The 12,563-nt window shown below is 48.8% G+C and overlaps 1 protein-coding gene across 3 annotated transcripts in view; it reads left to right on the forward strand.

Moving 5' to 3' along the window:
* Positions 1-1,629: 1,629 nt before the first annotated feature.
* LOC149358095 (uncharacterized) overlaps positions 1,630-12,563 on the forward strand; it is a 28,349-nt gene continuing 17,415 nt past the window's right edge. The window contains exon 1 of one of the 3 annotated variants that reach the window (XM_089585046.1): positions 1,630-1,761. Coding sequence is in view for 2 of the 3 variants with exons in the window: in XM_089585044.1 (XP_089441170.1) it covers positions 1,846-1,999 (154 nt within the window). In the remaining variant the exon portion in view is untranslated. Of the gene's footprint in view, positions 2,000-12,563 lie in introns of all 3 variants that reach the window. The other 2 variants (XM_089585044.1, XM_089585045.1) reach the window with 2 other exon arrangements.

The following is a 12,563-nucleotide window of genomic DNA, read 5'->3' on the forward strand; positions in this document are numbered from 1 at the left end:
ATTCTGCAGCCGCTGATCATGTAGATTCTGTGCATGTTCACTCTTGGTTCAAGGCTGCACATTAATTATATGTCTGCCAGATCTTTCCCATTTTAGATGCACTGTATTACTGTTTTCTCGACGTGTGATGTCGTTGTCGTCTACAGACTTACCTGTAAATGCGTCACAGTATGCAAGAATATTATCTTAGAAGGTTCTTGCATCGTATATGCATTGCTGCACAAAGCTCGCTGATTATAATGGTGTTCTTTGAAGAACAACCCTGTTTGGTTTAATTTGAGAAGCGACTCAGGTTATGAGAGACGCCGTAATGAAGGGCTCCGGAAATTTCGACCACTTGGGGTTCTTTTTAGCGTGCACTGACATCGCACAGCACACGGGCCTCTAGAATTTCGCCTCCATCGAAACGCGGTTGCCGCGGTCGGGTACGGACCCGGGTACTCCGGAGACGAGCGCCTTAACCAGTAGACGATATTCGTGTTTAGTGCAACTTTGGACTAGGCATAACTATCCCATGAACATCCTGTACCTAAACAGGCTATCATGTAAACATTCATTGGGTGTGTTCAGTGGGATTCAGTGGCGGCACCAAGGGGAGGAGATGAATGGCTGCCGCAACACCAAAATTTCCTGGGCCGCACCAAAATAGCCCCAAAGGCGTTATGCTTGCCGAAAATTTAATCACTCTCTCTCCCGTCCGTCACCCCACTCCAAATTTTCTGGCGCCGTTCCTGATGGGATTGTTCGATTCTGAACGTCCCTGTCTGAATATCCGGCACAGATTCCCGTGGGACTTCAACTTGTATGCCAATTCCTTTTCGTTGGACCGTCCCCCGTGCACTTGTAGTACGTCCCATGGATTTGGTGGATGTCCTACGAACATTTAAACATCAATTTCCGGACATAAGCATGATTTCTTGTGGGCGCCTGTGGCGCACTAGGGGGTGTCAGGGGACGCGAAAACAGCGAAAAGTTATATCTGGGCCTGTTTTCTCGTTATTAAAAATTTTTCAGCAGGTCATGTTGACGGGACGACTGGCACTAATCTCGTTTATTTCCGCTTATAGAAAATGTTCGTGCGATTCGTGTTCACGAACGATAAAAGAACGGGGATAAACAAAAGTTGTTGTTAACTGCGCGCGGCACCCTCTGGACTCAAGAAGCAATCAGGAACATCAGCGAAGAACGTCTACCACTCGCCTTTGCTACCAAATTTCGCTTTGAATGCGTGCGGTTGTCTTGAACTCATTTTAAAGCTAACAGACTGATAGGGGACGAAGCATATTAATCAAATCATCGCTTCCCGTTTTGCACTTCTCAACATGTGACATACAGGCGATGTGAAATGCCACAGGAACTCCGCGCTCACAAAGCTCAAGCCGGCGCAAGCGCTCGGCCTGCGCCTCCGTAGCAGACGACGCAGACACAGCTGGCAGACAACGTCGGCAGACGCTGTTGCCAGACACACAGTATTGCCTCGCGGACAGCGCCAAACACGCGTGGTGTGAAACCCGCAATGTCCAGCTCCAGCAGAGCCAAGCAGCCACACATGCAACACGCGAGCAGACTTTTTTGCTTTTATTTTTAGTCTATAGCTGTTTTACATGAAAACTTGAGCATCAATGGCCGGCGCGAACTGCACGAGCATGTTTTCCGCAAAGCGACGCGAAGTGGACAGCTACTATCGTTATCGCCACTGACAACAGCGACAGTCAGGGAAAGCACATCCCTCGTTCCTGTGGTTCACGGTAAATTGGCTTTGTGAGTACTAGCTGTTGCGACTGCAGCTTACGGGTCTTCTGATAGTGAGCGCAGAGGCCAAGACGATCTACTTGATGTTTCGCGATGGAATTTACCCATGAAGTGGAGTCGGAGCTGATCGCTCTCGTCGAAATACGGCCGTGTCTTTGGAACTCTAAAGACGTGCACTACCACAACAGGCATGTTAAAGAGATGGCCATGCGAGAAATCACCGAACATCTAGGAGGCGGGTTTACAGGTGAGACGGACCGGCATTTCTATTGAGGTGCATTGAAAGCCATAGGCTGGGCAATAACGTGCGCGTGGAATAGCTGGCAGTGGGGCGCTGGTGCCATCTCTTGACGTTTGAAGAAAGTAACGTCAGGTGCTCTTGAGCGCGGCATTCAAACGCAGCTAGAAGATTTGAATTCTGAAGTTCTCGTCTACAGCTCCAAAAATCGGCCCATGGTTCCACGCCCTAATTTTCTCAAATTTTCATGACAGGGAGTAGCCTACGTATATCTTAAAAATATTTTCTGCCTTAGAAGTTGCATAACTGTAGCAATTTTCGTGCACTGAGTTTTGTTCCTTCGTCTTGCTTTGCTGTGTTGTTAGTGCCGTGTAATGTGTATTTTAGTTCGTTTGTCATTGCTCGCTTATTCTAACATACGCCACATGCATTCTGTCGTATATCTCATGTGTGAAGTATTATCGCGTGTCGCGTACTTAATTTTTTTGTTGTTTGATCGACTCCAGGTGTTTTTAGTTATACCGGGTGATTATTGTTTTTTACGTTTACAGATTTTTACTAGAAAACAGAGATACGTGGATGTGGTCTGTGCAGTTAGCTTTTTTACAGCAAGACGGGCATAATGTACGCGATTTGGCTGAACTGAAACACGATTAATTCACTAAAATTAACTAATCAACTTGGAAATTTTTGGCTTCAGGGCAGAAGTTATATTGCCGATCTGAAGGCTGTCAGCATCGAAGGCAAGCCCTGTTTTTTTAATGGTCAGTATCGGCATTGTGGTTCGAAAGATCGAGCGTCAAAAACGCTCTTTTACGAGCCTGTTGGGTTGGCTTCCCCGCAATGCACATTTACAAAATCGCGTCCCTGTGCGTCGTATCATCACTGAAATTTCATTTTATTGTTCTGCGTCATAAAATACACAAACTGCATCTGTATTTTGTGCGTTATAAATGTGAGTGACGCCATTTTCTATATTCACACTGCGGGGAAGCCAACTCAAGGAACTTACAATAGTGTATCTTTGGCGCTGATATTTCGAACCATAATACCGATTCAGAAAATTTTAAAAAATCTGGTCTCGCATTTGATGTCGAAGCCCTCTAATTTCGCAGTATAATCTTGTGCCTTAAAACCAAAAAAATAAAAAGTTGATTAATTATTTTATTTAATTAACCGTATTTTAGTTGAGATCTATCATATTCATAATGTCCGCCTTGCTGTAACATTTAAGTGCACATATCGAACAGACGTATCTCTCACTGTTCTTAAGATAAAAACTTGTAAGCGTGAAAGAAAGAATCACCCGCTATTAGTTGTGTCCAGAATTATCGAATATGTTGAGTACTGCATTTTTTGTCTTTGTTTTACTGTAAATGTCCTGTGTTATGCGTTTCCTGCTATTTTCAAAGGCGCGGGGACAACTAAAAATCTGTGTTCGCTGCATGGCGGCTTTTTGGCTACGTTTAAACTGTTGTTTGGCTCATAAGCGGAGCTTTTTCGCCGCTTACAAAAATGCGCGCATTTTTATATCCATGTTGACATTTGTAGTCAATATTAGATGACAAAACCCAGCCGCTTCGACTTTTGCAATAGCCGGGAAAGCTACTCAGAGTTTGCATCCGCTAGAAGCCGGCGCAAAATTTCAGAATTGCTTTATACTCTGAAGTGTGTTCTGTGATCCTATCGTATGCACGCTGTACACAAGACTATGTTCAATATGCGTCCCAGCACGTGCTGATCGACTGGACGGAATAAGCTCTTGTTCAAAATGTTGAGCGTGATGAGACGGCATAGCCCCCCCGTAGAAGATTAAGTGTGGCTCAATAAAAATAAAACAGAGGGCGCTTTTCCACATCTAGTAATAACTGACATGATTGCAACTACAGAAGAACCGAGCGCTTCTAGGGCGTGTCCTTTCCTCCACCTCGCGCACGACGCCCTCGGGGTCCAGCCACTTTGTAGATGTAAAGCGTGGAGCCGAGGCGTTTTAACGCGATAGCGTGAGAGCTCCCGTTGTGCAGGAAATTCGGCGTCGCCGTCGGCGTTGTGAGCGAAAGATAAGGTTCCGCAGGCTGGCCCAGGTGGCCATGCCCCGGAGAAGCGACCTAGGTGCATCGCCTGGATCACATGACCTTGTGGCACCCACCACAATCTGCCAGCCAGATTGCGAGCAACCTGGATCGCACATGTCTCACCGGTGGCAGCACCTGCCATCGCAGGGCAGTGGCGCATCGCTTCACCGCTGCACCACTGCTGCAGGAGTGGTAGGAAGACTCCCAGGGATCTGTGAATGGAGAGAATGACCGATTCCGCATATATGGACATTAATTGATTAACGCCATCGTGTCATTCCTTTAAGATGAAGCTTAGGTGTCCCCTCCAGTTTTTTTCTCTCCCATAGGAACGAGGTGACACTGTATAGTTACTTGTGGTAACACTTCCGAAGTTTGAGTAGCGGCTATGTGGCAAAACTTCGTCACGTTAACATCAATTCTCCAGAAAATGGGCGTGACCTATCACGCTGTGGCACCATATATTGTTGTAATTCGAATGAATCCACTCTTATTGAGCTTTTCAATGTATTTTTTAGCGATGGTGGCATATTTGGCGCCGAAATAAAACGATTAGCTACTTTTGACTACTACTGACTTCTGTGCTGGCTTATTCTTCCCGAGCTGCTCAACGGCAACGCTGATTGAATGCCTGTAGGTCTTGACATCATCATTCTCTCCGTTGCTCTTTTATATCGGGCTCATTGTTGGTGCGGAGAGAAGTAAACGGAGCGCGCCGCACAAACCACACACACACAAAAAAAACTGCGTGTCAGCGCCGCCTAGCCGAGCCGGGCGAAAGCTGAAAAGCGCCACGCGCATGAGCGCGCCCCCAACCGGCGCCACCCTCCATTTGCTATAGAGAGGACATAGTACTAGTGCTAAACAACAGGTATGAAGGGAGATAAAACAACACAAACGCTAGAAAGTCCGCTTGCCTTGCTCTTGGCCGGCGTCGATGTCCTGCTAATGATAATCATCATCGGATGGTCGCGCCCTTTGTAGCAAGCGGGCATTTGGGGAATGCGTAAACCGTTGCCTTGATACGGCAGAGCCTGCGGGGACGGCGCTACCATTAAACCGCTTCTTCTGAGACAGCTGTATAGGCGCGTTTCCGCCGCAATAGCCCGCGTGTTTCGAACTTCTGTTTCCTCTGGGACTCAATTCGTGAGCAAACAACTTCAGGGGGCGCTGGGAAGTCTGGCAGCATGGCATGAGTGGAGGTTCACGCGTAGCTCGCCGCTTATGGATGTATGAGCATCCCTTGCTTGTGCCGAAATTCGCGCTGTTTTGTTGGGGCTAATCGCGTCTTTGACGCTGAGCACTCAGTTTTGACATTCTTTAAGGTCGCCAGAGGCTATCAGACCTAATTTGCGGTGACGGCGTGACTGTCGATCCTCGCGAAAATTCAGGGGAGCACTTAATTCACCTTACGTGTGTTTAGGCGAAAGCCTTTCTGACAACTTTGCCATCTTTACTGTTTCTTTGAATGATTAAAGGAGCGTTAAAGTAGGGATACTGTGTACAAGAATTGGTGCTGTGTCGGACGCTACTGTAACGCAATGACAACGATTGACACTGCTCCTTTCTATGACGAGTTTCGTAAGCATGTCTTGGTCTTCAGGGAAGACATCCTCCTGAGCAGTGTAGCGTGTCTTGTGTTGGGAGAATATGGAGGTAGTCGTTTACTTCCACTAGAAGCACGTTGTTCTTGACGTTTCTGTCGTTTCCGTTCTGTATCACGAGCGCGCTTTGTAGCAGGAGAAACACGAACTCTTCGGCACCATCAAGCGTCCGTTCAGTCCGGGGACCAAGACCAAGCTCGACCGAGGAGGAACGAGCGCGCGCGCAGTTGGGGAGCAGTGCCGTCACCTGTGACGTCATCAGTCACCTCACCTGTGAAGTCATTCGTGACGTCAAACACACATGTGCTGATGACGAGATAATTTCGCGTTGCGACTTGCTACGACTTCGCTATATCCGGAATTTAGTTATAAACGAAACTGAAGTCTTAACTAATTACGTCTTAAGTAAATAGGCCTTAAATAATTACTAATTAAGTCGTAAATAATTAAGTCTTACCTAACTGCGATTGACAGATTGCGCGGACACTTTCTGAGGACGGACAAATCCTGCGGACACTTTGCTGATACATGAGCCTATAAAGGCTTCCGACTTAAAATCGCGCCAACAGACACGTCTGTAGCGGCCTACCACGCGAATGCTACGATGGTCCGGCCGAAAAAGAAGACTAGCGACAAATTACGCATGCGCGCGGACAGAACAGATACGGCACACAGGCTGGTTTTCCACCTGGCGGAGTGGGCCTAAAATAGTGATACATGCATTCGAAGAGACAAAAGTAGTGCATGCACTAGAAGAGGAAGAAGTTAGTTGGCTCTCGCCCCGACAGCTTGTTCATCGCGCCGGTCGCACCGAACTGAAGTCGTACACGTTGTTCGCATGAAGCCTTACCACGACCGGCTACCTGACTCTGCGTTTCTGCGGACCACTACCGCAGTCGTGGCCTTGTGGCAGAGCGCCCGCCTCGGCTTCGGGAGGTGATGGGTTCGACTCCCGCCACCGGCCGGGTACCCACCGGTTTTCTCAAAATGGGTACAAGCTATGTCCCGGCCTGGTGCTCGGCTTACTAGGGTTACATTGCTTGGGAAAGGAGCCTGCGCCTTCAAATCCCGTCACTGTGGGCAGAGAGTCGTGTGGACAAAGGACAAAGTTCTCCCAAACGTACACCCCTAAAGAGAGCCGAGCGCCAGGCCGGGGGACGTTTGTACCCTTTTGACCGGTGGGTGCCCGGCGGTGGGTTTCGAACCACCCACCTCCCGCAGCCGAGACGGGCGCTCAAACCACTAGGAAAAAAACATTGCCGAGCATACCTTCGCTGCGTGGCTGTGTTGCAGGAAGTATTCACGCTATTAAAGGGAGCACACTGATGCGTTCTAATGACATTTAGTTTGACATTCACGTGAATTCTGCTGACGCTTAGAACGCGAACGTGCGTATATCGCTACCGTCTTGGTGCTCCACAGCAAAAAAAGAAAAAAAAACGATTTGTTCAATATCAAGTATTAGGTGCGCGGCTAGCATGCAGTTCCAATTCCCATGCACTCTTTATCCTTCGGCCATAAAGTACCACCCGCAAACAGGGCTTTCTTGTCGCATGCGTGGTGCGCCAGTTTATCAACAAATTACCGCTGTGAGCTTAACTGAGTCGCAGCGCCAACAAAAAACAAAATTTTCATGGTTTATGCAACCTGGTGCGTAAAAACGTACTTTCGCTCAAATTATCAAAGCTTGAATAGATATTAGCAGCGAATCCAGCTTTCACGAATTGTGAGGTCCGAAGTCGCGTTCATTTCATTCGGTAGCTCTCGGCACGTGTGACAGCGTTGCGTAGGCGTTTGGCTAAGTGTAAATGAATGTATTAAAATCGCGCATCATATTTTCCTATGATTAAGGTGTATAGCAAAAGCAGAAAGACACTACGGTAAACTCTTTACCCCCCCCCCCCCCCCCCCTCCCCCTTGATCCCTATGACATGCGTGCGGAAAGAGCAACTGAAATCGGTAGCGGTCGTGCTTACAATCCTGTGCATGAAATGTGTTCATTGGGAACTAGAGCAAGCTCAGCGCAAGGAGGTGATCGAAAAGACGCGCTTCGTCGGGACAACCTTCAGTCTGCAGCTCGCCTATCCAGTTACTATACCACTGATTCAAATCAATAAATCCACATTCCTGCGCCTAAAATTATCATAGATGCTAGCGCACGTAAAAGACTGCAACAAACGACACGCCAGCGCAAAAATCTGCTTAGAAGTGCCGGTTTCCAGTCCGTACGCTACCTGGCCGACTACTCCGCGGGAAAAATCCTTGCTGTTTACAATACTATTCCAGAATTTCCCTGAGCAGCGCCGCCGCACCAGCGGCTCGGTGGAGCAGTGTCGCCGCTGCGGTGCCAGCGTTTAAAATTCTGAGCCAGCAGAATATCATCATTAAAAAACGTAGCGCGAAAAACGAGACACAGAAAAGGTGAAGACAGGACACGAGCGCTAATCATCAATAACAATATCATGATGGTGGGCACAAACAACGAGACAGACGCGCACTGCCTCGCCGCACTTACTCACATCCAAATGAACGAAAAAAAAACTCAGAGATGTCACGTTAACGACTAACTGCGCGCAAGATAACCACAGTACTGTCAGGTAGAGGGAAAATGTGAGTAGTGAGGCACAGCACACACCTTTATACGTTATGATGCAGCACTACAACGACAGAAGCGAACACATAAACATGCATTCTACGCGCGGCGCCGGCGCGACCCGCAGTCCATCGGTCCGCGCGCGCCGATAGATGGCGACTGGTGTCGAGAGTAGGGGCGCGCCAGCAGCCTGCGTGTGAGGGTAAAAGAGAGCTGCCGCAGCCCCGCTACAGAGGCCAGAAGGAAAACCTTCTAGCCTCTGTAGCCCCGCAGTCCCCAAAGAAACTCCCGCACCGCGGCGCACCAGTCGGCGGAAAATGGCCGCGCCCAGGAGCGGCTCTGGATTTTAAGGCGGCAGCCTTTATTGCCTCATCGTTGTAAGCAGGAGCTGTCGACAGAAATGTCACGCTTTTCAATTGGTCGAAACGGTCGTGACGTCACAGTGCGCGAATTTCAAACGGGGCCAATTGTACTTTGGCTACTAACCATGCAACAAATGAAAGGGATCGTATAGTGATGCTCCAAGTAAGTTTGACTGAGTTTAGTTAATTGCTTACTTAAACCAATTAGTCTAATTAACCTTTCTAGTCAGACAAGGTAAATAAATAAAACCGAGTAAGAAATTGGCCGAGCTTGGGAATCGAGCCCCGGTCTCCGGAGTGCGAGTCGAGCACGCTACCACTCCGCCATGCCAGCTCGATGGTTTGGAATGAACAAAGGTGCGTCTAGTGAATACCGTGTCTTCGTTCACTCCCATCTTCCTCTCTTCCCGTTACGGCGAGGTTAAGGTGTCCACCGAGATATGAGAGACAGATACATTTCCTTTCCTCAAAAACCAATTTACCGTATAGCAAGGCGTATTTGTCCGCGTTTCAGATTGGTCCAAATTGTCGTGACGTCACCGCGCGCGAATTTTGACGGTTGTCCACCGAAATATGTGAGACATTTACTGCGCAAATTCCTTTCCTCAAATACAATTTTCGACTAGTGTCTACTGAGATATGTGAGACATTTAATGCGCATTTCCTTTCCTCAAATGCAATTTTCATTTTCTTCATTACGACCCCTCTTTCTTCTTTCACTCACACTTCCTCTCTTCCTGTGCGGTGCTGCTCAGGTGTCCACCGAGATGACAGAGAATTACAGCCCCATTTCCTTTCCTCAAAAAGAGTTGCGTTCAAAGGGCAACGCATCGCGCCGAACGGGTGGTGGCGTTCCTTGGACTCCGTGGCAGCGCTACAACACGCTGTAGCGTTCCACTCCTAAAGGCGAAGATTAAGCATCATTAATTGGAAGTTAGTTAATGCACCAACAAAATGTGCAGTGAACAATCGCGTAGCAGAATGCAGCACTCAGGCTTTCGCCTTTCACCACTTTAGTCGCTAAAGTTCCTCGTAATTTTTGGTCTATACCCTTACCGGCCTTTTAGTTCTAATATGTTTAGTATCATGTTTGTGCCATGTAGGTCCTAACTAGGTTCTGTGTAAATAGTTTTTCTCTGTGTGTGCGTGCGTGTGCGTGCGTGTGTGTGTGTGAGAGAGTGAGAGATTCTGTACAAAACCATGTAAATAAATACCATGGAAGAATAAAAAAAGTTGTTGCGTGGCGTAGTGGTTAGCGTGGTCAGATAAGGCGTTGAAGGTAGGCGGTTCGAATCCCTGTGCAGGCCAGCGCTTCTTTTTACTTTTTTCTTTTTTTGTTTCTGCTTCCTTTTTATTTTCTCTTTTTTGCAACACTGCTCCTCATATTTCGATTGGGTTTTGCCACGGCAGGTAAGACATAAGAGAGTCAAAGAAAAATCATCAGAAAAGCATACATTAAGAACACACTAGAACCACGGTGGACAATTCGTTTTTGAAAGCGATAAGGAATTCATTAGGAAAATCACCAGAAAGTCATGAGAAAGGCATAAGATGCGGCATAAGAACGTCACAGCGGAGTCGGTAGCTCAAGCGCTACTGAGTCTCTGTATTAGCCGCTATGCTGTACCTTCCACCATTACGACCGACCGTGGTCATCAGTTTGACTCCGCATTGTTCGATAACCTCTCTCGGCTGCTCGGCGTGAGCCACATCAAAACAACCTCTTACCACCCGGTATCAAATGGCGCCATCGAACGTTTTCACAGACTAGTGAAGGCTTCACTCATGTCTTCGACTTTCCCTACAACGTGGCTTGAGCGCCTTCCTTTCGTTATGCTTGGCATCCGCACCACTCTTCGCAGTGCCTCTTCCTCCAGTGCCACCGAGCTTACGTTCGATACCACTCTTCGCGTCCCAGGTGAATTCTTCGACTCCTCACTAACCCTTCCTACTGACATTTCTGACTACGCCTGCCGTCTACGCACCGCTACGCGTGATATCGTTCCTCCTCGTCCAAGACAGTCCACTCGTCGTGTGTTTACGTCAACCCCGACCTTCAGAGCTGCACGCACGTCTTAGTGCGAAACGACGCCGTAGCGTCCTCCCTTACGTCCCCCTTACGCCTGCCCGTTCAAGGTCCTCAAGCGGCACAGCAAGTATTTCTGCTGCTTCTCAACTGCCAGGAGGACAATATCTCCATTGATCGCCTGAAGCCTGCTTACTTCGACTCTGAAGACTCATCTAATTGTGCTGCCGCATCCTTTCCTGACCGGGTCGGTACATTTCGCCCTGTTTCCCACTTCTCACTCTCACGGCTTCCTCGCTGACGGGGAGCCCTGTAGCGGCCTACCACGCGATTGCTACGATGGTCCGGCCGAAAAAGAAGAAGAGCAGCGACAACTGACGCGTGCGCGCGCAGAAGAGAATAGGCACGCAGTCTGGGTTTCCGCCTGGCGAAGTGGGCCTGAAGATATCTATCTGTGGACCCGGTTCTCATACGCCACACGTCTTTATGGAATCTACCAAGAAGGAGCCGAAGTGTCCCTCTGTCGCCGGTGTCGGTGACAAACGGAAACGTGTTTCCACTGAGGTATCCATTTCTACAGGTAAGGACTTTGGCGACTTTGCCAATATTTCGCGGGAGAGCAGCGCCGCGCTCGCCGGAGGCGACTCCGTTCGTCGCGGTTTTTGTGTGTCGCCTTCATTGCCGCTAACGTCTTGGTAGCAGTGAGCACGTCGAGTCGACGGCATGTTGCGTTTGGGAGCATGCAGCTATCTGTGTCGAGAAGGGGCAGCAAAATAATTCGGGATATGGAAGTTTGCAACGCGCCCTCACAAAGATAAATATGCTTTCGCAGAGATTCGGCTTTGTGCGTGGATAGCTGTTTCACAGTGCATTCTCGCTGATGTAGTCCGACAAAATTTTTGCGTGATCGATCGTGTTGGTTGCCTCTCTTAGTGTCGTGAGTTTGCCTGTGCTAACGCCAAAGCCGAAATGGCAACCCTTAGCAGCCGAGGAGCCGAGCGCCGTAACCACTGAGCCACCGCGGCTGGCCGTACCACCAAAACTGTCGCTGTGACTTTTTCTAGATCCGCGGAGAATCGTAATACGGCCGATGGTTACAGCACGAAAGATATTTATAAAATGATGTGTCACTTCGTTGACACGGACTGCGGAACGGTGCAGGTTTGGTTTCCCGTTCGCTTTTTTCGGCTATTGCGGCTCTATGAGCTTTACGCTAAGGTGTTTCCATTTGGCTTGAGAGGGGCGTCTGCTACTGGACCTCCACTCTTCGTTTCTTGCCTGTGCCGCCACGTGCCGCATGAAATGGTTAATTTGCGAATTGCGTCCCGCTAGCTACCAAAACGTGCTCGAAGCACTCGACATACCGCCGCATTTATGAATTCGTCCATTGATTTTCACCTTTCTGCTACGGGGCGCCGAAGAAGCAGCAATGCATGCACCCGGTCTGTCTCTCTGGAGCTAATGCTCCTGTACTGGAACCTGCTCTTATGCTTTACCTTATCGCTACCGAGACGGCGCGCTGCGTATCGCGCTGTCATGTGCAGACGGAAGCTCGGGTAATCACCTTGCGTGCCCCTTCAGATCTTAGGGTGACTATAGCGGCCGCAGTCTTAGGCGCGGCAGCGGTGCGTCACTGTTCTGTGCCGCACATGCAAAATTCGGCCTACGTACAGTCTTTGTCAGAAGTAACCAGGCTGCATGGTTTGCTTCTCACTCGTATAGTGGAGTCCTCATGGCTTCCCTAAAGGTCAAAAAGTTCTTTGAAGGTGGGAAGAGGGGTTCATCTTACCATACAGAGATTTAGAGCTTGAGGGCTGGCATAATAGCTTTAATATACGACTGAGAAGCAAAACGTGCAGCCTGGTTACTTTTGACAAAGACTGTACCTGTGTGCGCCCACTGATCGGAGAATG

The sequence above is a fragment of the Amblyomma mixtum genome, chromosome 3, assembly GCF_055824585.1.
Source record: "Amblyomma mixtum isolate Tamu chromosome 3, ASM5582458v1, whole genome shotgun sequence".
NCBI lineage: Eukaryota > Metazoa > Arthropoda > Arachnida > Ixodida > Ixodidae > Amblyomma > Amblyomma mixtum.